Genomic DNA, 25650 nt, shown 5'->3' with positions numbered 1-25650 from the left:
CCGTACTTTTATATTTTCGTAGGACTGCATATCGCTGGTTCCTCCCTCGGATAATTTGACGTAGCTGATACCTTCATCATGGATGCGACAGCAGTATTCAAGGATTTTATGACTGGGGAATTGCCGCAGCCATTTCCAAAACGGCTGTAGCCCCGTTAGAGCGTGTCAAGCTCATTAAACAGGTGCAGAAAGACTATAGAAAGCAGCAGCGCTATAAAGGCAAGATGGGCGCTTTCATTTGTATTTGGAGGAGCGGGGATAAATCAATTTCTGATGTGGTAACTGGGGCAACGTCATTCGGTATTTCCCCACGCAAGCCTTGAATTTTGCATTTAAAGGCCAATGTGAGCGCATCTTCTTGTCGGGCGTTGACAAGAATAAACAGTTTTTCTACTCCTTCTTGGGCATGTTCTGGCCGGGGGTGCAGCTGGTATGACGTCGCTGGTTTTACCTTGGATTTTGCCCGAACTCGGCTTGGTATGTACTTGTACGAGTACTATATACTGACTGGTTCTTTGCGAGAAAGTTTAGTTCTTCGTTTCATTTAACCGGATCGAAATTGTTGATTATCCGTTATTGCGAGTAACTGAATTATTTTTTTAAAATTAATAGATTTATGGAATTATACCAGCTTATAGTGTAGAACTTGGATTTCCGAGTTAATTACATTAAGACGTATGTTCCAACTCTCTTTCTGCTTTCAACAGTGTTTTTCGGAATTGACGTCATTTGTTGTGTAATGTTATGTGATTTCCATAATTTAATCTCAGAATTTTGGAATTTGAACAACAAACACAAATGTTGAACAAAAGTATTGCAAAAGATTTCAACAGTTTAGTACAGTAGATCGGACGTGCATGGAATTGCTGGCTGACTGGCTGACTACGTTTGAAATGAGCTGTTTTTAGAGTGGATGTCAGTGAGAACGCGGGGACTCGTAAGTTCACTGGTTTATGAAACTGTATGAGAAAAACCTACCAAACCGATGGCATTCGCGCCTTGTATCGCAGCTTCAACGTTTCCGTCCAGGGAATATTTATTTATCGAGCTGCATATTTTGGTGTATCTGACACATTTAAAATTTACTTCAAAGAAGGCAGAGTGCCCATCATGCTTAACTTTAAGATCGCCCTCACCGTCACGGCGTTTGCCGAATTTATGGCATAATTCTAACTCAGCTCCGTTATTAGTACGTTTTCTGAATTTTGTTTGTGCTTTAGGTATCCGTGGGATACCGTGACGACGCGTGATGATGCAGTCGGCAGGCAACGAAATTTCTACAAGAATTCACTGGACGCCATGATGAAAATTGCCAAAATTAAGGTTTCGACATTCTTTATGGGCGCCCTGTCCAACATGTTCCGTGGCGTTGGTGGTGCACTTGTATTAGTTATTTTGATGAATTGAGACGTGCTATGGAACTGCAGCCAGGTGCGGGAAGGTCGGTCATTAACTGGGCACCGTGTGGAATGGATTGCTATTTCCGATTACCGCAGTTATCGAAGTGTTCAGTTCGAGAAGTTTTCTTGATGCATTTGATTCCGTTGTCATAATGATTTCTTTACTACAATTGTGTTTTACATACCTAATTCTGTCAATTTTATTTGTTAGATGGTTTTAATATGAGCCGAACAGATCATGATCCAGGTGGGCTGCGCTTAAGACTTGAGTGATAATAGATGTTATTTAAGTATAGGTACCGGTTAAAAGTTTGAAAGTCTCGTGTGGAAATATTGCAGTTGGCTCCGAGTAGCCGGTAACAGATTTTCGGCTGACGAACATCGCGTTTAATCAAAATCAGTTCAGTTTCTCCATCATAACATGAAACACGGATAACAAATTATTGAAATTAATTACGCTGGAACATAAAAAACATTCCCGTTGCCGAAGGAACTAGTACTCAAATGCCATGCGGCTATTCATATGCTATGCGGCCAGCAAATTGTGCTGGAGAATTTCCTTTAAAACCAAACAGATTTCCACTTAACGGTTATTAAAGCCATTAACAGCATGTTGCAAAACTAAATGAAGTCCAATATTCCGTAATCCATTCAAGTCGGATCCAAATTTAGTTGATTATTCCACCCAAATCAGGAACGAAAACAAATCCGTTATTTCTCACTCCACACGACTGCCCAGCTACCGCTTAACAATCCTCAAAAAAATACAGCGATTTAGCAATAATTTAATTTAATTATGTGATTTATGGTTGAATTAGAGGTGTTAAAAATTCAAATAGTCATTAATAAAGTAAATTTCTCTTACACGTTGTTCATTTTATCTGGAAAAATCCCGCCATCTCGCTGTCCACAGATAAAATGCACTCGCGAAGGTGCAGCCGCAGTTTGTCCTTGACTCGCATCCGACGGGCAGCATAAGCTTATGGCTGCATCGTAGATGCCTGAGGGCGACGTTCTTCTTCTCGTCCAACGGAAAAAACAATTGCGATTTTCGAGTGGCCGGAATGCGGTACCCGGAAGTAACAAAACGGAGCAGTTGTCGTCGTTCATGGTGGCTCAGGTCGTGTTTGACAATTTCATCAAACCAGTTCACAATCTGCAGCTGCTCAGCCATCAATTCATCGCTAATATCTTCGGCATGTTCATTGTACGGCAGAAACTCTTCCAGCAAATCGTCTACTTCTTCGAATTCTCGATAAAGGCTTTTCTCGAAGAATTTCCATTGAGCACGTATTTCTCTCAGCTCCTACAACGATTTTATTGCAAGTAAGGGAAATCACAAGGAACCAAAAACAGTGATTCATACCTTTCCCATCGTTCCGGCCAGCAAACCTTCACTTAGATATTTCAAATTAGAGGCTCGCTTCCCGCACAGTTCATACTCGGCGATGTGTCGACACAATTTCTGGCGTCCTTGTTGCACCAACGCAACAGTCTGCAATACAACATTTCAGTGCTATCCACAATTTAGAGACGTTGTTAGCTGTTCAATTTTCTTAAATTTAATATTATAGGGCAATTTCGTCGAATTTTACCGGAAAGCTGGATGATTCTCTGCCCAAGTCTGCAAGGATGTTTCATTTGCCCAGACGATCGGCCCCGTGCCCGATAGGATGTCCTTGATGGTATCGCCGGTTCCAACGTTGAAGCGGAAAATGTCATTCACTTCTACTGGCAAGTTCAGAACGTACCGGAAAGCGGAATTATTAAACCACTGAGGAACGGACTCCCATGAAGTATTGCTTCACGCAGAAGAAATCCAAATGCCCGCAAAGCCGAGATACCTCCTTCTGTTGTAATCGCTTTTCCGGTTATCAAAGTAATCCCATCAGTCACTTCGAATAAATCAATATCAACATCCGAATCTTGTACGAGCGGAACCCTTCCAAAGCTCCGTGATACATTCTTTGAAAGGCCCGTCCCAATCCGACGCACTACAAGAATAAACTTTTGTGTGCATGTTATCTTTAACACGGCGTATTTTAATAAAGTTTTCAGTACCGGTGCATAAACTACATAATACATCTCACAAGTTACAGCCCGTGTCTGTTACAGTAGCGCGCTTATGTACATGTCAAAATCTTCAAACTGAAAAGCAAAGTTATTACACTTACTCATCCATTTCCACTTCCATTCTTCCGCCATAAGCCAAACCATCAGCACGCGCATAGTAAAAGTCGATAAAATTTTGTACGTTGCTGCTTCTTTAATCCAAACAAATACGATGTCGGATTTGACCATTGGTCGCTGACCGGTAACTTTAAGCACAGCCGAGATCTCATGCTTTCAATCGATATTTCACTTGCGCCTGGATCAACTTCAGGAAATTCAGCGACTTCAATAATCTGCGAAATAAAACCATAAATTTTTGTTCGATTTAATTGTTCAAAGCCAATAACCTGTTCTGTAACTGCGGCACTACTGGCCGCGACAGCGTTCTTCTTCTCCTCTTCAGCTTCGCTGTTATCCGAGTCACCAAGTGACGTGCTTTATTGACGACGACGCACTATCGTTGAACATTAATCGACCGCGACGACGGCGAGGCAAATCCGGTGAAGATGGTGGGAGACGGAGAAGTATCGTCTAACCGTCCCCGAAAGGAATTCCTTGATGCGGACATTCCAAAGCCGTATGTAGAAGCAACGAAGGCACTTCCGAAGCCTGATGATGCACTGGATGCACTCCCGAAGCCGGATGATGCACTGATGCACTCCCGAAGCCGAATGTAGAAGCACGGCCGGCACTCCCCAAGGCGGATGTAGAAGCACGGAGGCACTCCCAAGGCGGATGTAGAAGCACGGATGTTTCTCGCAGACCAAAAGGGGATCGGGAATTTGTGATACCAGCTGGAAAAGTCTTTTTAGTAACGATAGCAATATAGTTTTAACCTCGGATGTATTTATTACTTGGAACGTTTCGTAAATCCAGTTCTTCCACAGTTCTTCCTTGATCCTGTAAACACACATTATCACAGCGGCATACGTCATATCGTTTTGTTTATACAAACTATTTACCGCAGCAAATTCCTCAAAAATTTCCCGCGGATATTCAGTGTACCATGAGCTAGAGCGATATACATGCGTCTTCGCGCTTGGTTTAGGCCCTCTCGGTGTATCTAAAAATCGTACGCGACAGTTCAAACCAACAGAATATTTTATGCGAAATTAACGGTTTAACATTTTTCACTTCGTACGTACAAGTCTTGATCCGCCCAAGATGGAGATAAAACATCCAAATCTGTTGGCCAAATAAACGGACTCTTTAGCTTTCCCGGCTCATCAAGTCGGCTCAACAACGTCCATTCCTGGTTGCCAAGACAATCGCCAAATGCTTCGGAAATTTTTGTATAGATGTGACGTCCTTCCAGTACGTCAAACTCAACTTGCCGAATTAGTCCCGCTTTCCGCATGAAATCTAGTTCCATCTGATATTCGCTGTAAATAACATCACTATAAAAAAACGTATACATTTCAAACATAAAACGTACGTTAAAAACTAACTAGCGTACAAACATTTTATTTTTAATTAAAACTGACAAATATTTAAGGTTTTAATTTTGCTCAAATAAAAAACCCTTACACCCACAAAATTCAAAACTTACCCCACTCGCTGGGACGGAATCTGATTTCCTTCGGCGCTACGAAAAAAGTAAATCTCCATGGATATTTACGGTGTACTACTGGCCTCTGATTCACTGGCTGTCCGAATTGGTTTGAACTGGTCATTGAGCGAAATTCCTCCGTTCTGGGTCGTTTGACTGCATACTGCTGCCCACCACGGCCTCGCCGGCTGCCCCGGCCACTGCCGACCGGCAAAGATGAAATTCCTACATTCGAATTGCTTGAAAATCCAGGTGGTACAGATCCACGTGCCGGTGCTCTTGGAATGCCTGGCTGTCCACCGCCAAATGTACTCCATGGCAACTCACGCTGCTGGAAGTTTCGCAATGGCTGTACTGAACTACTTCCCAAGCCGTAAGGTTCCATATTAAAGGCTTGATATTGACCCTGCCCCGCATTTCCTGTGAAAACCTGAGCTCTGCTTCCAGGAACTGGCGGCTGAACAATTTGTGCTCCGCTTCCTTGCGGGCTGATAGCAGCGTGCTGGGCTGTAGTTGTGGATCCGGTGATACTTGCAGCATTTTCATTTTCATTCATAAGGGGGCGATGGCTAGCGGAGTTTCCCATGTTTGAATTCAATTCGGGATTAACAGCTGCCAATAAACTACAGCGAATATGCAGACCGTACTCGTGATTACATCCAAAAACACTGCATTTAAGCCCGCCCAACGGTCCGCTCCAGGAAAAATCGATGTCAGCCTTTAATGGGATCACACATGGGCAATCTCTTACCCCACATTTATAGCTAAAATCAACCATTTTAGTCACACACACGAAACGCAAAACGAAAAAATGTTTTGTCAACGAAAATTAGATAAAATTCGATGTTTCTACGCTCCACTTTAAAAGAAACCGAATGATGTGAATTAATCTGAATCTGCCGCTTAAAATGATTTTAACAGTTCTTACAGCAGCCCATGCGTAAGGCGTGGCAATAACTGACCAGCTACGAGCAAGCTGCGAATAAATAACCATTGGCGCCTCAGCAGCTTACAGCGGCATGCAGGTGGGAACAAGAACAGACAGCCCACATGCGGTAACTTAGATCTTCCATGCCGCTCGCAAATCATTTGTCTGCAAATTTTGGCCGGCATAAAACAAAGGCTTCCGCGCATTAGTCGTGTTCCACTGCAGATTTTTACCGTACGCGTATTATTCTCGACAACAAACTTTCGTGTGAAACGATTTTGAGGAAAAAAGTAAAATGAATCAGCAGAGGCGAATTGACATACGAAGTACTTCATCGACGCAGAATTTACCCGCAAATCATCCAGCATGGCGAACTCACATCCGTAAAATACAATCACACCGTTTCTACCATGCGGATCTTATTTCAGCTGTTTACAGATAAAATAATGTTTCCAGCAGCGCTGTGTCCGGTTGCTGCGTTCATAGCATGCTCCACTCTGGTACGCCAATTTTCGGGCATACTGCAAATATCAACAGCGTATTGATTTCAACTACGATCTGAAATGAAACATATTATTCCGAACGTACCATGCAAGATGCCGGCACGAATAGTTCCGGTGTCTAGTGGTAGTATGTCGGTCAGTTTAAGCCTTGGATGTCATCCACGGTCAACCTCGGTTCCGGCGGCTGGCAGCACACAATGAAACGAACCGGTGATACGCCTCACGCACATTTTGCGGCACAAGATAGAATCGTACATATCCCGGCGAGTAATTCCTTCATCGCACACGGTTCCTGGTTTAGGATTCAGCAAAGTATTTTTCTGCAATAACATCATGCGCTTTGTAAAAAAACAGGTAGAATTTTATTTGCAATGCATTCAACACATTATGCGGCAAACAGCTAACCGCCGGTCAAATACAACTATGGACCTTTGGTTTTTTTGCGCATAGGATTATTAACTCAAACAACTAACAATTAGTAACAAAAAAACGAGTGCAGTTATAACAATGCAGTTATGACGATCCCGTTATCTTGCACAGGCTAAAAAACGAACGACAGCGAAACCAAAAACATAACGGAATCATAGGTCAGCCAGTTACATACTTTTGCTTAGCGCGTTGTAATACTGTAACGCCAGACATTAGCTCTGTTTATGTCCTTTGGCATGGTAATAATTTGCCTCCACAAAAGGCATTTTCGAAACTTTTCCCTCCACATTTTACGGACAAACTCCAAGTTTGCAAAAGCATTGTTGGGATGACATGCAAACGATACCACATCCTTGATAAATCACATCCATACAATGTCATGCGTAATATGCCCGCAAGTTTTCATACTTCGGGCAGGTGCTCTAGTGGAAATAATTCCAACACGTTTCTTCTGCACCCCCCTTTGATTTGGGGAAGGATTTTCTCTGCACCCGGAATTCCACCCTCTTTGCGACGGCGTTTTCCTACAATTACGCATATATTTCCAACAATTAAAAAAATTTTTGGAATACTTTGAAATTTTTTTGCTTGCTTTAATAGGTTTACCTATCGTCCAGGTTAGGTTAGCTTCTACCGGTGTCGCTTGTTCGTTAATATCGTTTCCGGACAAACACAGATCGGCTTCCAGCCGGAGTGAATCCCTGGCTCCCAAACCAGCCATTCGTACCTGCCCTTCATGCGACTTTAACAATATATCACATAAAGGCGCAGCATCTTTGGAAAGACAGGATATCTGCAGTTTGAATTATGCATGGGAACACTAAAGCGTACATAGTGAATTATGCATGGGAACACTAGAGCGTCCATGGAAAGACAGGATATCTGAAGTTTGAATTATGCATGGGAACACTAGAGCGTCCATAGTGTAAGCACTAAGCACGTGCCTCAACGCCATCTTCGCCGGTGTAGCCGCATTTGGTAGTTCGACATCCTCAAATCCGTACAGTGTACAAAACGTAGTCTGCAGGAATTCCAAGCTATCCAACGAATCCTTTAAGCCGGGCTGAATAACTCTTGACATTTCCGGTTCTAATCAGAGAAAAAAGGACATATATACGGCAAAAGGTTAAGTGTCACTCTGACCGTAACTTCGAATCAAACGAACGAAAACCAAAGCAGATTTTTCTTTAACATAATGCCGAATAGGTACAATACTGACAAAAGTCTGTTTTATCGATAATATGATAACTCCATGCCAATACATACTTTTAACAGTTTTTTAAACGTCGTCATGCTGAAACAGAACGTGAGAACTCACTTATATAATCCGTAACCCGTAAAGACGTGCAATAAGTCAACTGAACCTGAACAGCAATTATGAATACAGATTTCCGTTACAGCAAACCTTGAACTGCAATCAAAGCTCTTTCCTGCACAGTCACGATGCCCATTTGAGCACCCTTCCCCTTCTTCTGGAAGTCCAAGACTTTTTTCGTTAAATATTCTAGATCTTTTGCCGCACAACCGGCGTTAACAACTACGAAGAGATGTCCGTGACTGGTGTTCATCTGCACCGTATCATCAATGATGCCACCGCTCTCGTTGGATAACAAACTTAATGTGCCGCTGTTTTCCGGTTGCTTTTTAACATCCGACACGCAAACAGATTCCCAGAACTCATGCCGATCGTTGCCGTGAATGACCAGCTGTTGCTTGAGACACCTGCACAACAATTAAAACAGCATAACAAAAAAAGTAAACATTCACAAATTCAGACAATCCGATGCATACAGCCATGGAAAATAATACATGGACTTTACGGTAGTGGTAACGTACAGGATAACGTAATCGGCAGTACGAGTATCGTAACCGCTGACTGACCATGAGATACTTAACAGGTACTTTTTTAAGCATAAATTAATATCAACACGAAAATAAAATCATAATTTAATACACGGCACGCAAGAAAAATGCAAGACCTTCCGTCAGCAATACTGTACTTTCATCAAAAATACTGTAGTGTTTCCGAGTATGGATGTGAGATTCCGAAATGGACTGGTCTTGATAAATCAACGGCATTGACCGGGACTACCTGCAAAACGTCTGAGAAAGTCAAATCTCTTATGTTCTACTAAAACGCTCATACCCTTGCATACGAAATCATTGCACAAGCGAACGAAAACTTTAACCCTGATGCCAAATCCGTTTTTGGTGGCTGAAAGTTACAACGACTATGCCAGTGCGTGAAATCGTCGTCCGTGCTAGCCACCAAAGCTGCGATCGAATCTTTTCTTCGTTTGATGTCGTAACAGGCGTCCACTCCAATCACCACAAGACTCATTGGATCTTTCTTCTGAAAAACAAATTAACAATACAAAATTTGTTATCATTATCTTCATAAAAGCAGATTTAGCCTTACATTGTCAGCATTTTAGCCATATGCCAAATGGATCCACCCAGCCTGCAATTGATTTGCAAAGCGATTTTCTGCGCAAATGCGCGCAAACGATCTGACCTTCCCAGTGTACGACTCATAATGACCTGCGAAGCGATTAAACAAGTTTAGAACTGTGATATCCATAGAAAAACTTGTTTAATTATTAGAGAAAAATATTATACTTCGTTTTCCACCGCGGCTTTAGCAATGCTACGGGCATATGTGATGTTTTGATCGGCAGTTAGCATCATTATCTGAGGATTTCCGAGCGGCATGCCAAGACTTTGACTGGCGTCACGGAAGGCGCGAGCAGAATCTTCCGCACATTTTTGGTCCCGCTTTTCGAAAATCAAGGTCCAATGTTCCGCCCCTCTGGGATCCATAAGCTTTCCACCGGTCGTATTACGCGTCCAGTCGCCGTTTTCCGGAACAGTAACGGGATTTGGTGATTGACCACAGATAAAGCTGTTCGCGCTGTAACACTCGCCCAGGCATACGTAGCAATTCTTTACTAATTTTGATGCCGAACGTCTGTAGAATTTTCTGGGCCTCTTGGCCTCGGTCAAGGTCATTTAAAATACCCTTGATTGTTTCCGCACGCTGTTGGGGATTCAGTTTGGTGGCTATGGCGATGGCCTGAGCAAAGTGAATTTGTCAAACATAAACGCCTTAACCAGTATCAAATATCGATATTTCAAAACGCCGTACTGAAGTACTAAAAGTTCCACAGTACAGACAAAGCGTTGTACGTGTAGCAAGCAACAATACTCGCAACCTCTGTGCAACCTTACAATGTTTTGTTATACTTGAAATTTACAAAGAATTAATTAAACGGTGTACTAAAGTACATCAGAATTTCAACCACAATCATCTCAAGTTTCAAAAAGGCACTTTTAGGCACAGAATTTTCTATAATACAAAAGTAAATAAATCATCAGCGGAGAAATGGTACCTTCATGGCCGCAAAACTTGCCCGCAAATCATCCTGGATGCCAGTCAGCTGACAGAGTCGTCGCTTGTTCATCTGCCGATCTTCATAGCCATGGGAAGATAAATGATGCAGCGTGATCCACGTCAACCGATCCCGCGTGCGTGCAGGGATGCCGGACTCCTTAACGCAGCTGAATGAGACCAGAAACAAACCGGATCAATTCGCATAAAACTTCCGACAATAAAATAATGCACGTGAATGTATCATACTTTATAGACGTAAATTTTAATAGCAGCCTGTACGGAATAGCACTTCATCGGATTTATGTGTCGTCAATACCGGCGGCACGTACATTTTCAGGAGGCGGCGTACTGTATTAAATTTAATGCGCAGTAATAGTTACTACTGTATTAAATTAGACTTTTCTGTCAGCGCAGCGGCCTTTTTGTCACTTAATATGCTCGCCGTATGTTTAGTTTTCAACAGGCCGCGTTGCGCCTTCACGATAAAAACAACACATCCAGAATTTACAAAACCTTAAATTCGGCAGAAGCAGTAAATTACAACGCTCACTTACTATGACATAAAGCTCACTTCTTCCATCTAAACTATCGCTTTTAACTCTGCCGGTATCAGTAATATCAACGGAAAGTAACACCACGGGTTTTTCTAAAATTCGGATACACTGATTTGTCATATCTACCTTTATCCAAAATAATGTTGTAACATTTCCTTTGCTTCGCAAAAAACCTGAATTCCATGAAACCCATCATCCCGCATCAGATCCATACTAGCCCGAATTAACTGAGCTTCAACAGGGAAGCGGCTGATTATATCGCACACCGGGACAGAATCCCTGGAATGGCCAACTTGATTTCTTAAGTACTGCGGGAAATTTTCTGCGACATCCACGTCGGCGTCAGGCAGTGCATTATCAGCCGACAAGATTTCTTCCAGAGGAAAACCTTTCAATCCCTTCTGATTACAGCCGAGAACAAACAACTGCCTTGGTGACTTCTCGCCCTCCGTGCGCAATTTGTGGTTATTAAAAAAGGAAATAAAGCTATTTAGCTTATCCTGAATTCTTTCCGTGAATACTAAGTGCAAAACCATCATGTCGCGGGCACTGGTCATATCCAAAATTCGCATATTTTCCATGTGAATGAAGATAGATCGAAACAATTTAATCACAACGCGACCCAAGTCTCTCCAAAGCCGTTCTATCCGCTGATTGTGAACTGACGGTCCCATAATGATACTGGCGCGGTTCGGCCCCATATAATGCTCCATCCAGCGTGCAACTCCGAAATTTTCTCCTAATTTGAAAAAAATAGTAAGATCATTCACTACTGAGAATTGACGACTCGTAAAAAGAAAAATACACTGAGGAAAAGCAAAAATCGCAAAACTGACAAAAGCGCAAAAATGGTATTGTACCGCCGCAATCGCTTCTCACTCTGGACGGTACTCCCCAAGCTTCAGCACCAACGAGGAAGGCTTGCAGCACTGTGCTTGCCCGATTGTTCGTTGCAACGACGAGGGAAATAACCGTCCGAGAATAACCGTCAATAATACCGTGAATTACGAATCCCCAGCGGACCAACTTGTGATTGCCATCAATGTGCCACAACGCGTTCGGTCCAGCATTTGAATAAACGCGGCGAGGAACAAAATGGAAAAACCGGTTGGCTATGCCATAAGGATCCACTCTTCTCATAGAAGCCAGAATTCTCGTGCGTTGAACTGTTAAACCTCCTGATTTTAACTGGCCGTTAATGTAACGATATCCTACGTTCGGGAACGAATTTAAAATGTCCACAATCACGCGATCCAAATCCACATCACTCAATTCCGAGTACTGAAAAAGCAAACGAATTTAAATTAACACATAGCCTGCTTATACCGTATATAACAATCAAAAAAGATAAGAATTCACCAATGCAAATCTGCAACGAACTAAAATATCTACGAGTACTACACCCAACCGTGCCGTGATGCTGGCACATCCACTTACTTTCCTATTCAAGCCAGCATCTGCCAATCTGTACGTGACGGTCCTCTTAGAAACTCCATACAGCTCAGCAATATCATTCACAGTAAATCCCTCGAACCGCAGATCAGCTAAATCATCCTCCGGAAGGAATATTTTTCCATCTACTTTGGTGTGCTGCGTGATGGGAAAAACGGACACAGTCCCGTTTTCGTCTTCTTGCAGTAGATCCCGTAAGCGACTGGAGTAGTTTATTAACACATCAAAAAGCTCTTGCGCTTGCACCGTCCGCTCCTCCGGAATATTTTCGCAGATATCTCTCGTATATCTAACAAAGAAAACATTCAAAATTCCAACAAATTAATTTATCAACCGTTGCTGTTTGGGCAAGTTACCCAAGCAAATAATCCATCTGCGTCAGCGCTCCGTCAACGCCATCTTGATCCTGATCCCCATTCTGGACTATTAAATAACGCTCCGCACGTCTTACAACCGAGTACGCAAACTGAAAAAACTGATCCATTTCAAATTTCTCTTGGTTTTCTCAAACAAATAAAGTGGGAAGTAAATACTGAAAAACATTAGAGACTTGCTCTTAAATGGATCACCAACTAATCCAAAGTCGCTAAGAATAAACAAATTTCAGTACCATTAGAAGAGCATTTCCAGTAAAAATAACTGTCACTTCCAAAGAATGCGTTAAATTCCACTCACTCATTGGAACTGGTAGGGTGGAATTGGAATGTACAAGAACTCAGAAAATTCTTCGAAGTCCGGAAATTAGGCTTCCGGTTCAGGAGGCGGCAGTCACGTTGATAAATCACCACTCTATCATCACCACTTTTTACACTTTTTAATCACCCCAGTCTTATCATCATTGTTAAATCAGCACTATCTAATCAGCTCTATCTGATCAGGACTACTTATTTAATCAGCACTATTGATTCACCGTTGTTAAATCACCACTTAAAGATCACCGATGTAATTAAAATCAACACTTATTAATCAGCAGTTATTATTCACTAATTATAGATCACCATTCATAACTCAGCACTTCACGTTATGTTAATTTTGCGCGTTTTGTACGCCATACACATTACACTTTTTTATCAGACATGTGTCGCCCAATTGGTAGTGGTTAGTGTTCTATTAATTTTCATGCGATTGCCGCATTATAAAGCGGAATAATATGTGCGAACCCGCGCTGTTTAAACAGTGCCAGGAAAAGCACGTATTGTTATGGGCCTACGATGACTTCTGGGCGTAGCGTGGGCGTACGGCTCCCAACCGCCACGGGCGCCATCCTGGCGAGAATCATCAATGTGACAGAATCAAGATTTCGAAGTATCGGAAGTTTCGCAACTGGATTTTAAAATAAGTACTTACGTAGCCGCCTGCCGCGGTACCGAAACATATTCAGCGACATTTGCTTTAGCCAAAGTAGGTAAGTGCACCATTGTGCGGTAGCTGGAGAGCTTCTGTTTTTAACCATTTGGCACTTATGTGCCGAACGTTGCAGTTTTTGCACAAAACTGTACGAGACGATTGACGATTCTCGCCCGGATGGCGCCCTGTGGCGGTTGGGAGCCGTGCGCCATAACAACAAGTGCTTATCCCGGCACTTTTTAAACAGCGCGCTTTCGCAAACTATGATGTTTGTTAATTGGGCAGATACATGAAAATTTACAGAAAACTATCTTCTTCAAACGAGAAAAAAACGTGTGATAAAAATATTTACAATATTCCTAAATTAAGCGACAGTGCTATGGCCACGTATCACACCACCGCCCATACGAGAGCACACGAACAGAAACAGAGCGAATGCGTAGTTCTCCTGTTGGCGCACCGTAAAATCCCTGTATGTTAGTGACGTCAAAATGACACACTGCCAGTATGCATTCTCGGCGAGAATCACGAATTCGTACTTCGACTCGTGATTAGGTACAGTAGTGAGTCGGCGATATCCGCCGTAAACCGTAAAACGGGCACCGCTTTTAATCAAAAGTACAGAGTTAGACAGAGCGTGTGTCTAACGAATTTCTGTCTGCTCCTTTGATTTAATGCGTTTTACGGCGCCCGGTTGCTTCCCCAGGCGGACATCGCCGACTCACTAGTATTGAAGTACGAGTAGTTTGTTGATTATTCATTATTAATATTGTTAGTTAATTAATGATAATTACATTAATTTTGGTTATGCTTATTAGCGTAACATAATAATACAAACTTTACAAAGGGTGATTTTGTGTGACCACATGGATCCTATCATATTCCTATGCTTACATTGTTAGATGACCAATGGATCCGATAGCGGTATAACTGACTGCTTTATGAATACGAAAAATGCACAACTGGCTTCCGCGTTGGACTTCGATGCGGATCCGCTGGCGCATATATTCCGTCGCCCGTACGATCTCGCCCGGTTGAAAATGCATCGCGATGTTCATATGCAGTGCCTGTTCCGGACCTATCATCTTCCCAAGTTTGGCGACCAAGCGAGAGACATCCGGTCCTATTTATCCCTCGATCTTTAAAATGGCCAATGGGTGGTGCCCCGCTGACGAAAGTTTCAAATGCAGCGATCGCAGATGATTTCAGGCCAATTTCCTTGTTTCCTTATTATGCAACTTGTCGAAGGTGTTTGAACTTTGAACGTTGTGTGCAGATCCAGTGATTGGGTGCCTGAACGCGCCAACGGCGTGCTTTCCAGTAAACAGTCTGGATTCCGCAAAGAATACCCATGCATGGGTATTCTTTGCATGGGTTTTGCATAAGCAAAACGCTCTTAACAGAAGTAACGGAAGCGTTAAACGCGCTATGGATAGTGGTCGGATAACCGTAGTAGCCTTCCTCGACCTGAAAAAGCATTTGATTCCGCGAACCAAGAAAGGTTATTGGCGAAGTTGCACCAGACCTGGATTATATAAAGCCAAGAGTAAAGCTGTAAAGACCACCAAAGGCGTATCCAGCTGGTTACCAGTTATATCAGGTGTACCTCAGGGATAAGGCTCGGCCCTGTTGATATTTTTATCTTATATAAAATTCTTAATGCAGAAGGACATTAACGGTTGTGAAACGGAAGCATTTGCCGATGATTCAATCTTTCACGCAGCGGAAAAACGAAAGCGGAAGCGGCTGAACGGCTAAATGGCGGCATCGTTGTTGCATCGCAGTGGTTTACCAAAAACCAGTTAGCGCTAAATCTCGGAAAATGCATCGCGATGTTCAAATGCAGTGGAAAATTGCTACTGTATCACATTCAGAAGGTCAAGCATTGTCAGTCCGGACTCAGCATCCCCCAGCGAGTTACCATTTATCACGCCTTTGTCCAGCCACACGTAGCTTCTCCTGCTCATCCGAAGACGCCGCTGAACAAGCCAACGCCCAATATCCTACGGCAAACGCAACCTTGCGGACCATAACATTAGAACATCAAGTTATCAACCACTGTATTCGAAAATTGAAACGTTATTAAATCACCTTTCGTCTTGTACAGATAGTGCACATCATTACTGTATCCGCTCGCACATCTTGAACCACAGAGTTTGTGTACAGGAAAAACACGCATTCAATATACACACTCTAACCGGGCAAAATGCACGACTACGAAATATTGCTCATTTGGTTTCAAGATGAACAGTTCTTCTTGTGAATTTGTCCAATAAACCAAGAATTTTCATTTAAATGGCAGTTCACTCTGGAAAAAAGGTTCTGCAGCTGAAAGCTCGAATTGTTCTGTGGCTCATCGCCATCAAGAATGTTAACGCTGAACGTACCATCCTCCAGGGTACCCCAAAACCACAACAAATCAGTTTGTAACTCGTGCTTACGGCAAAGCTGTATGTTAATGGCTGCTATCGAGCATAAACAAGTTTAAAATTGTTAGAGCTCCAATTGTTTTTAATATTCAAGAAGTTCTCCAGACCAGATTTTGCAAAGACATCAGAAATTTATCAAATCGCGAATCGCGCGTTTGGCCCGGTTAGAGTGTGTATATTGAATGCGCGTTTTTCCCGTACACACACTCTGTGGTTCAAGATGTGCGAGCGGATACAGTATATGCTTGATCTTGTGCGCACTAAGTCACATAGATAACTATTCTAAGTACTTACATATAAGGAAGAAGAGAATAGAAAGCGCATAGAAGTAAGCCGTTTTTTTTCTCGAGATTAAGGAACAGAGAAATCTCCTGACAGCCCAAGACGGAGCCGATGTCTAGCGCGGGCGGTCCAGGGAAATTCCCTGTTCATTAATTGAGCAAATACAGTACGTAAGTACTTATGTACTTATCGAGACTGGGCTTGTCACGCAGTCTGATTCAGTTTTAACTAGGTCTTTTGTATATTAATTGAATTCAACAAACATGACATGTTTACGCTGCAAAACTGGGATTCTGCGAATGGCTCCAACAACCAGCGATGCCGGTTCGAAGAAAGGCTGCTGCGCGTGTACGTAAGCGAGCGGCCTTTTGTGTGGGCCATACCGTACGACCGAGTGCACGTCACCTACTGAAAAGCGGTTGAACAAGTCTCTCGGCCCTTTTCGAACAGTGGTCACTCGCGAACACCTCAATAAAGGACGGTAACATCCGCTCATTCGTCGAAGGAGGGTCACTTTCCGCGTGATAGTCCAAGGTCACCTACGCAATTAAGCGAGCGTAATAAGATGTGAAGCTCAAATGGGGCCATTGAACTACAAATTTCATCGTAATCCGTTATTATGCAGAATCGCAACTGTAAATACAGTACTAACGCTAAACTTTTGCACACCATAGGCATAACGCATTAAGTGTCCCGGGACCGAGAGCAGTGGGTGAAAAGTCACTGCAAACCACGTACTGCACTGTACGTTTAGTCATGTCCTCTGGTTGAAAGAAACTACTTTTGTACGGATAGTTCAGTAAAATTTTTAATATTATAGTATAGTGTTTGCTTACATGCTTAAATGCCTAGACATAATAATGTAATATGAATATTATGTGAAGTACAATACATACGGAACAACACGATTGTATAATTTTTATTTCTAGCAGTGTACTTTGTGGTGGTAAGTGTAAAATTATTTTGTGTAAATTTGTGCACATACTTTACTGTACTTGTGTGTGTACTTCTACGTTGTACTACAAGCTCTAATAATTAATTATATTATCACAGACGTAATTGTTGTAAGTATTCGTTTTTATATAATATTTCCTTTCCATGTTAAATTGACAAGAAGCCAGCGGCCAGAAATCAATTAGACCGGCTAATGCTAATACTAACAGAGTAATACGCATACTCAGTCGCATAGGTTGAAATGACGTATTGACTGGTGAGACCGCTGATCGGTACGGAGTGCTTGTACTGCATCAGTTGTACGAGTACTGTATGTACTTACGGGTCGTGGTCTTGGTCAGATACGCTTTTTATCAGCCGATACAGAATCCTTCCGAAGTGAGCAATTCCGGTTTTTATCTTTTCAGTGTACACCACCGAAGTTCTGCTCAGATAAACGAGGTTGTTTGCTTAAAAATTTACGTACTGCAAAACAAACAATCTGTATCCGCGACATACATTCAGAATCAAAAAATTATATTTCTGATTCTGGTGGATTTACTTATAATCCGGTGTTCGCAGCATCAGGACTTTATGATTGTGTGAACGGAAAGCAGTGTGATTATTGTTACAGCTGACCACATCCGACGGTAAGCTTCTAGGGAGAGTCGAATTCGAGTCATTATTCTTATCATTGTTAGTTCCTGAACAGCAGAAGTTGCTTGCGATTTATTACAATTACAGCTTCCAATCAGCCACTGATACAGTCAGTAAGGCGTTAAGTAATGATGAGAATGCCTGTTATACCGAAGTTCATATTATCATCTTCGAGCCGGTCTTCTTTCTTAATATTTCTGTACAATACTTGATTTGAGATTACGTTTTTACGTTACTGAGGCTTTTACAAATGACAACAAGGTTAATAATTGTTGAATAATTAAGTACTTACTTAACAATTTGTCATTGTTCTTAAATCCGTAAAGATGGCCGTAATTACGTAATGCGTGGTAAATATAGATATACAGTAATTATGGTAAAGTGTGCCAGACGTGGGCTCCCGAATTTTTAACACTGCATCCCATTTGAGTCCAAGCTTAAGAGTTGCATGATAGAAGTGATCCTGCAGTTGTAGTCTGAAGTCTGAACTCTGCAGTGCAAGTACCAGTACCGTATCGCACGTAATTCTTTCGATTATTCAACGGTCCAACAGGCATGGATTTTCAAAATTTATTGACCACAACCAGTACGGTCATATCTGTATTTTGGGGCTTTTTTTAGTTAGCCGCGTTCAAATCGTGTCAGGCTGCAGCAGACACAGGGATAATGAGTCAGAGTTCATTGGCCTGGCCTCGTGCGGCCTCCAGTCGGGATGTCTGAGCATCCGGTCCGGCTTTGCTGTTAATCACTTACACTTCTGTATTTGGTCGAGGAGGCCGATAAGGGAACAGAGGCATTCAGTCCTGCAACAAACATAACGGTGCCACACGTAGGGGCTGTCTTCGCTTCCGTTCGCAGTGAACGGTCTGATCGATTTCCACGTGCCGCTTCACACGACCATGTGAGTTGTGGGCCATCCAAAGTATCCGTCAAAGTCATATTAATTTATGAATTCTGTATATACTACTCTTTGGTTTGTTGTGTTCCCTGTTTTGTACGGTACTTCTATGCTGCAAGTGTAGATGCTTGGTTCGTTAAGTGTATTTTTCTTTGGTACATGAAACCAGGAAAAGCCAGACAAAGCGCACACCGGCACAGAGTGTATCGTATTAGAGTACTAAATAAATGTAAGTTGTATCTAATGACGTCCCACCGACAAGTCTTAAGAGTTCGCTAACAAGCTATGATGGTCAACGGACAGTTCCGAATTTAAAAGGTGATCGGAAACAGAATTACTGGAACAGGTTAAAATCTCTGAGTTGTTGAGGATACTGGAAATTTTCGAAGCGCCTTTGCTCCGTTTCTGGGAATTGTTAGGTACTGTCCAGATGAATACTTCGCTCAAAATGGTATGATACATTTAGTTTGTGCTCGTATATCCATATGATGTATGCATATATAATATAATGAATACTGTTTTTGTATTTGTGAATGTGTAGTATGTACAGGATTTCGACTCCAGGGAGAATTACTACAATTAGAAGTACTGAAGTAGTGATAAGTTTTGTAATGCTTTGTCGGTTGACCGGTTGCACGACGAAACGTATACGTGCCGTAGTTGCCTAAAAGTCGCGGAGACGGAAGTACATGCTCGTACTATTAATTTTCTTATAAAAGTTTAAAACACAGTACTACAGATATGACTACCCTAGTATTTATTCAAATTCAGTGTCTTTTTTCGGTATTCTACGGTGGTAATTTTCCGACGGTAGGAATAGTAAGTGGGTAATTATAAGATATGGCTAGTCACACTTACGCAGCACGGAAAAGATAGCAGCTTGGAATACTGAATTGCAAAGTCTGAATGATTCTGCAATTCTGCTTATGGGGGGAAGACTTAACAATTTTGATATAATTTTGGTGTTTATCAGACTAAACAGGATGAGGGAGAAGGGATAAAAGATTAAAATTTAGTAATACATATTAATGCGTACGTTTCGTGCTGACACGACCTTGGGTTGTGGTACGGTACCTCGCACGGCAGTCTCGTTGGCAGATGTTTCATTGTTTGCTCGGGTGAAGGAGTTGTAAGGTCGGCCTTCTAGAGTGCAATGGCACGACTATCGTAAACACCACATTAACGCGAAGGATAACCAAATTAAAATTGTAACGTGTTTTTTGGGCTGCTTTTTTATCTAGCAAGCACCATGTAACATATTTACCAACGTGCAAGTCGAAGATGAATTACAACTTTCGGAACCAAGTTAACGAAACTGCTAAAAAGTGTACTCGTACCTAAAACGCTAAAATCTACTGACAACGCGAAAGGTGTTCGTTCAATTGGACACCTCCGTGCTGATCGAAAAGTGACCGTGTCACCGTAGCATATTTATAAAGCATAATTAGATTGCAGACTGGCTATGCAGATTACAGATTTACAGTGTACGTAAATGCAAAGTCCTGAGCTGTTGCTATTGCTTTGATTATTTATCAAGTAGTTTTAGAATGTCGGAAGTGTCCGGCTGGATCACACCACGAAATCCACCTAATAAGAAGCAAAAAGCAGACCACGATAAATCTGCCGGCAGTGTGTTCAAGAATAATCTTTCCTTGCAGAATCGCACTGATAAGGCCTGAGCGATTAGATTTGTTTGGCACGGTTTTGGCGGCCTGCGCAAGACGCAAGACTAGGTCAGACCGCCTACCTTCAGTCCGAAGTGCGGACCGGCTGGGTAGGGTCATTGACTCGCTGAACTGAGCGGGCTGTTGCCATGGAGATGCTGAGCAAACTTTGAAAAAGTAATGCACAGAGCGAGAGCTTTCTGTTTGTCCGGTGGTGGGGTCAGTTGACGAGTGTCCTTATGCCGGAGATCTGTGTCGAAATCTCGCATGGTCTCTTGACGTTGGCGTGAAATGGCCACCACTTTTTCGAACAATATTATGCACGCTAACAAGATCTGTAGACTGACGTTCATATAGGTTGTTTTCTGTTTTCGTTCGCAGAATCCTAGAGATTCAACTTCCGACCTTACTGACCAGCAAGCGCAAATTTCGAGAAACCTTTGTGATTTTTCATTAAATCAGTCAATAACGCAGTTGTTACCCATTGTTCAAGCAGAGCATTTTTTACAAATTACGAAACGTATGTTTTCAATCTTTTGCTCTAGCAAAACAAAATTTAAAAATGCAGTGGCCTTGGTAATTAAAATTTGTTACACGTCGAACTGAAATTTAAAATCCATTAAGGAGTGCACTACGTTCGCGAGCGCAGGTAATAATGGCCATTTCTTAACCGCTTCGACAACTGAAGCAGTCGAGGGCGAAGTTTACAAAACTTTATTTCAGCGAAGTAGTTTTACTAGTTTGTCAGACAATACTGGCAGCTTTGAGCCTGAAGAATTTTCTGGCTTAAAAATCGTCTGCTGAACAGAAATGTCAGAAATTATGCAATTGTTGTTTCGTGACAATTTTAATAATCGATTACAGCCGGTACGTTGTCCTTCGTTGGTTGTTAGTGTTTGCAGTTATTAGTTTCGCGATTTCTAAGCTGGGTTGACCAGTTGGGTTGATTTAGAGTGCGCGCGAATCCTGAGTCAGCGACACTGCCGCAGTAGTATCCTTGGAAAAATTGTTCAAGGTGACTTCGAAATTCATTCACCTCAATAATTCGTTACATGCTACACTTTCAAACTTTGATGCGCGTTGCATGATTGTACTGCCAGCTGTTAGAAGCGAAGAATGGATCTGCTGGGCAAAACTAACCGTAATATTGATGATTCTAATTACTACAGCTCTTTTACATTTCAGAAAATATTTAGATAAAATATACGTGTCACTAATATTACGGTTTCTTAATTTTTCTCGTTGCGTTTACAAGTTAGTCATGTATTCGTACACATGTCTTTGCTCAAAATGACTTTCGAAAAAATTCATTAATTTTTAGTTATGTTTTCTCGCTGGCTTGCGTGTTGGGTCCGTCTATAAGGAATACGAACTGAGAGTATACCATTATAAACATTTTCTGTAATGCTGGTTAATTAGAACGGCTACGGTGTATTATTATACCATGATCACCTAATTTGAAGGAGTATAATTTAAAAAGTTTGTATTACTGGCTGTGGCGAAAAATTCGAATCTGAATGCATGCGATGCAGCGTCTGTGTTCCCACGCACTCCACCCATTCCCAACTGGTTTGGTTCGACCGTGTACGTAAAGGAAGAGATGCTGCCGTATTTGTATTTATGATTAGATGAAAAACGCAAGAAATTTTTCAGTAATAATATTATATGTGGACGGTGGGCGATAAAACTGTTGATCGCGCTACTGCGGCAGAACTAATTTTACCGACAGACCGCAGTAGACTTGTGCAACCACAGCGCATATAACATTTTACAATCATGACCTGCATCATTTCTTCCAAAATTTTTTGATTTAGTACTTACTCCCAGACACCTATCCGATGCATGAAGGTCATAGCCCCATTTGATCAAAGTCCAATTTGCGAATGTAGCAGCTGATTGCGCAGCGCGCCTTCCTGGGCTGCGGACGTTGACTACTTTGTTCATGCATTTCCTGCACCGTGCGCTGCGCATGCAGTGATAATACTGTGCTTAACCTTCCCAAGGGCATTTTTTGCCCCGATGTATCTTTAGTTTGCGCGCGCTGTGTCTCAAGCGTATAGCTGCTGCTGATTTTCGTTCATTTTACTGTTCACAGATTCTGCCGTGCATCGACACGGTCTTCTTCTCGATAGAAGATACAGTTTTTTGTTCCGATCGCAGTTTACCGTTTAACTACTTATTATGTGGCCTTGTATGCGTGTAGCGCGGTGCTCATCAAGTGTTAAGCCGGTCAGGTTATTGGAAAAAATATGATGCGCATACACAACACTGTCATTGCTCGGTATCTACCCATGTTCCACTGCGCATCTGTTCTCTAGTGCTGCAGTGTTATCAGGAAGCGTTACACATTTTAACGCTATTGTGTACGCTGAGAAAAGATTTTCTCAATAGTGTTGCTCTGTTGACGCTTACTAACGCGGTCGATACGTTGAATGTCCGCCGGGCAGATGTTGATCAGTTGTACGTGAGCAGCAAAATTAATCGGCTCATGTTTAAGTATGCAGTTTTGTTAATAATTTCGATATTGCACTGCAGATAGAAATTTATGTTAAATTAGCAAGTTAAGCCAGTTTTTTGTCTGGCTCATGGCCAGCATTGTAGTTTTTAATTGTCCAAGCCTTATTAATGTTTATTTGTCCAAGCCTTATTAATGTTTATTTGTCCTTCCACCAGGAAACGACATGGTGCAAATTGGCATGCTATCCGAGCAGAATCCCTCGTCGACGCCGCTTTCGCGTCCCGTCAACCGGCGGGACAGTCCTCCTCCGCACCGACTGTACATCAACGATGAGCACGTCAGCAAGTACGCTCGCTCGGACAGCCGCATGTCCATCGAGGGCAGCAACAGCGAGGATGAGGATGCCGGTTCGCAGGAGTCCGGCAGCGGCGCCAAAACGCCCTCCTCGGACATGTCGCTGCGGCTGCGCAGCTCCGACAGCGTTAGTCCCAAATCCGAAGGATTCTCATCGTCGCCCATGAGTGTCTGCGGGGATGAATCGGGCTCGTCGTCATCCCGCGGCGGCGGCACTCGTGCGGTGCTGGATCTCAGTATCTCCACTGCGTTTTCCCGCTCTAAACACAGCGCCGATGCCGACCGGACGCCGCCCACTTCCGGCTACGCCCACAACCTGGTGCCGCCCTACAGCCCGCTCTCCTCCTCCGCCTCCATGTCCACGTCGCCCTCGGGCTCCCCGTCGGCGACGCCGGAAGTGAAGATGGACGAAATCTCCGTGCACGATATCGCCAAAGAAGAAGTCATTGATCGACGCGCGCGCTCCTCCTTCAGCGATTACCACAGCCGCCCCGGGGGACCGCTTGCGGCGGTGGCTACGGCAGGCCCCGCTGGCGCTACCGCCCGCTACCAGCGATTTTGATCTGCCGAAAAACTTTTACGGCTACTACGTGTACCAGCTGGAATTGGCCAGCCGCTTCAGCAGTTCACTGAAGACGGTTCCCAACGGAAACAGCAGTCCGTTGGTCGGCAAGGTCAAGCCGACGATGAAGAGCGAAGCCAAGGAGGAGGACGTCGTCAGCTACGGATCCCTCTTGGAACAGGCGCTGCGGAACGGTCTGAAACGCAGTCCCAGCGAAATCCCTTCCGGTCACAGCGAGAAGAAGTCCAAACATTCGACGCCGGTATCCACGCCGCCGCCCTCGCAAGCCAACAGCCCACCCCATCAAGGCGGCAGTCAGAATGTCAGTCGCACTAACACTGCGCACATTAGCGTGGAGGATGTGGCCGAAACCAGTTTGCGGGAGTTGCTGCACAGTAAGCAGATGCAGGAGGCTAAAGCGGCGGCAGCGCTGTCACAGGGTCTGCCTGCACACGGCACATCCTCCCACGGGAGTCGCAGCTCGTCGCCGTCGGTCAACCTGAAGACCCTCCTGGAGACACAAAACCGCGAGGGAATGAAAGGTCAAGGCAGCGGGTCATCGCGAAGTATGGGCGGGGATGTGGCCTTCCCCAAACATGCCATTCTGCAGCAGCAGCTCCACGTGCCCAGTGGCAAGCACTTTGCCGCAGGGCAACCGCTCTTGTATCCGCACATCCTGACGCGCCAAGCCAGTCCTCCGCCGTCAATGGGACGAGGAGGGCAGGACGGCGGCTCGGCGTTTATTGCACACTCGGCGGCATCGCTGGCGCAGCCACCGATCGGCATCGGATTTAAGCATCGGAAACTGCTGGAATGGACTGCAGCGGATGTCCGTGACTGGATTTCTACGCTGAATTACTGCGCTGAATTCGCTGATGTAAGAATAGCCATGGGCCTATATTTCTATTAGATTATCCTGTTACTTATAATTATTTGTCTGTGATTGTTTTATTGTACAGCTGTGCTTATAATATCTTTTGCTCGGCAAAGTGCAGAAATAATTTTAATACGTGCAAAGTCTCTTTTAATTTTAATTTTTAATACAGTATTTAATTTAATACAGAATGCGAACTAATTCTGTTTTGTTTGCAGATTTTCTTGCAGCAGTCGGTGGACGGAGTGGCACTGACGCTCTTGAACGAAACCCATTTGATGAAGAACTTTGGCATGAAACTAGGACCGGCCATCAAACTACGCTGCGCCGTGTGGGAAATCCTGGGTTTATGCCAAGCCGCCGGTGCGATGCAGCCTCAAATGCAGATGCCTCATTTTCTAAACCAAAAACAGATCCCGGTGGGACATTGCATTCCCCAGAATCACAACAGTGCCATGCCAAAATCATAGGTCTTTGATCGCAGTGCACACTACTGCACATCCCCGGTTAGAAAAAGGGATTACCTATTTTGACAAGATAACAAGTGGAATGTGTTGTTCTCAAAGTATCGGCGTGGTTTTTAATTGTTACTTAAATAATCGTGCACTTCCGGTGCACAATTTTTAAATAATTGTCGAGTATTAGTCAATAAGATTCTGCACATGCATGAGTTCCCATTTTCTGACAATATTATATAACTATGTAATTTCTGTTATTGGTGTTTATTTGATCTTTTAATGATTTTGAATTTTTGTTTTGTATTACTAGATTGCTTATTACTACGTCTTATTCTTTTGTATTGTCATTGTTGTTTGTTCTGTATTATACCAGAAATTTCGGGTGTTAAAATGTACATTTCTTCGTTAGCTGTCTT

The 25650-nt window shown here is 43.1% G+C and overlaps 3 protein-coding genes, 1 long non-coding RNA gene and 2 pseudogenes across 9 annotated transcripts; 2 read left to right on the top strand and 4 right to left on the bottom strand.

The window, feature by feature from the left end:
• The first annotated feature begins 78 nt into the window (after positions 1-78).
• On the top strand, positions 79-1621 carry LOC129589440 (ADP,ATP carrier protein 1-like; annotated as a pseudogene).
• Positions 1622-2277: 656 nt separating this feature from the next.
• On the bottom strand, positions 2278-2914 carry LOC129589439 (uncharacterized). Its single transcript, XM_055484210.1, has 2 exons — positions 2767-2914; positions 2278-2706 (listed from the first exon to the last, which is right to left on the bottom strand). Exons 1-2 carry the CDS (start codon positions 2773-2775, stop codon positions 2278-2280), a joined length of 438 nt encoding a protein of 145 aa, XP_055340185.1. The 5' UTR covers positions 2776-2914.
• Positions 2915-4560: 1646 nt separating this feature from the next.
• LOC129589423 (uncharacterized) lies at positions 4561-5119 on the bottom strand. Its single transcript, XR_008690597.1, has 3 exons — positions 5062-5119; positions 4658-4894; positions 4561-4575 (listed from the first exon to the last, which is right to left on the bottom strand). It is a non-coding gene; the product is annotated as an uncharacterized LOC129589423 (long non-coding RNA).
• Positions 5120-7133: 2014 nt separating this feature from the next.
• LOC129589438 (aminomethyltransferase, mitochondrial-like) lies at positions 7134-10892 on the bottom strand (annotated as a pseudogene).
• Positions 8708-13109, bottom strand: LOC129589419 (uncharacterized). 6 transcript variants are annotated; one of them, XM_055484183.1, is made up of 9 exons: positions 12994-13109; positions 12675-12793; positions 12304-12607; positions 11727-12147; positions 10993-11605; positions 10311-10479; positions 9541-9994; positions 9341-9462; positions 8708-9274 (listed from the first exon to the last, which is right to left on the bottom strand). In XM_055484183.1, exons 2-5 carry the CDS (start codon positions 12689-12691, stop codon positions 10995-10997), a joined length of 1353 nt encoding a protein of 450 aa, XP_055340158.1. In that variant the 5' UTR covers positions 12692-12793; positions 12994-13109; the 3' UTR covers positions 8708-9274; positions 9341-9462; positions 9541-9994; positions 10311-10479; positions 10993-10994. The 6 variants fall into 6 exon arrangements, with proteins under 6 accessions (XP_055340158.1, XP_055340157.1, XP_055340155.1 ...); XM_055484182.1 differs by having other exon boundaries at positions 12675-12784; XM_055484180.1 differs by lacking the exon at positions 12994-13109 and having other exon boundaries at positions 8708-9013; positions 9068-9274; positions 12675-12883.
• Positions 13110-19293: 6184 nt separating this feature from the next.
• On the top strand, positions 19294-25637 carry LOC129589437 (polyhomeotic-proximal chromatin protein-like). The gene is given in 4 exon segments (XM_055484209.1): positions 19294-19315; positions 23202-23890; positions 23892-24779; positions 24995-25637. Coding segments are annotated over 3 exon segments (1821 nt in total). The 5' UTR covers positions 19294-19315; positions 23202-23209; the 3' UTR covers positions 25247-25637.
• The last annotated feature ends 13 nt before the right edge of the window (positions 25638-25650 follow it).

Source organism: Paramacrobiotus metropolitanus, unplaced genomic scaffold (genome assembly GCF_019649055.1).
Source record: "Paramacrobiotus metropolitanus isolate TYO unplaced genomic scaffold, Prichtersi_v1.0 Parri_scaffold0000034, whole genome shotgun sequence".
Classification (NCBI taxonomy): Eukaryota; Metazoa; Tardigrada; class Eutardigrada; order Parachela; family Macrobiotidae; genus Paramacrobiotus; species Paramacrobiotus metropolitanus.
Note: the sequence above shows the minus strand (reverse complement) of the source record. Positions and strands in the feature narration are given on the sequence as shown.

What these genes read in the sequence shown, in the direction of transcription:
- LOC129589419 (XM_055484179.1), bottom strand. Translation starts at nt 12,802, where the DNA reads ATGGATCAGTTTTTTCAGTTTGCGTACTCGGTTGTAAGACGTGCGGAG. An exon ending in CAGATGGATTATTTGCTTGG is followed by an intron (nt 12,608 to 12,674) that starts GTAACTTGCCCA and finishes TTTCTTTGTTAG; the next exon opens with ATATACGAGAGATATCTGCG. An exon ending in AGTGAGAAGCGATTGCGGCG is followed by an intron (nt 11,606 to 11,726) that starts GTACAATACCAT and finishes TTTTCAAATTAG; the next exon opens with GAGAAAATTTCGGAGTTGCA.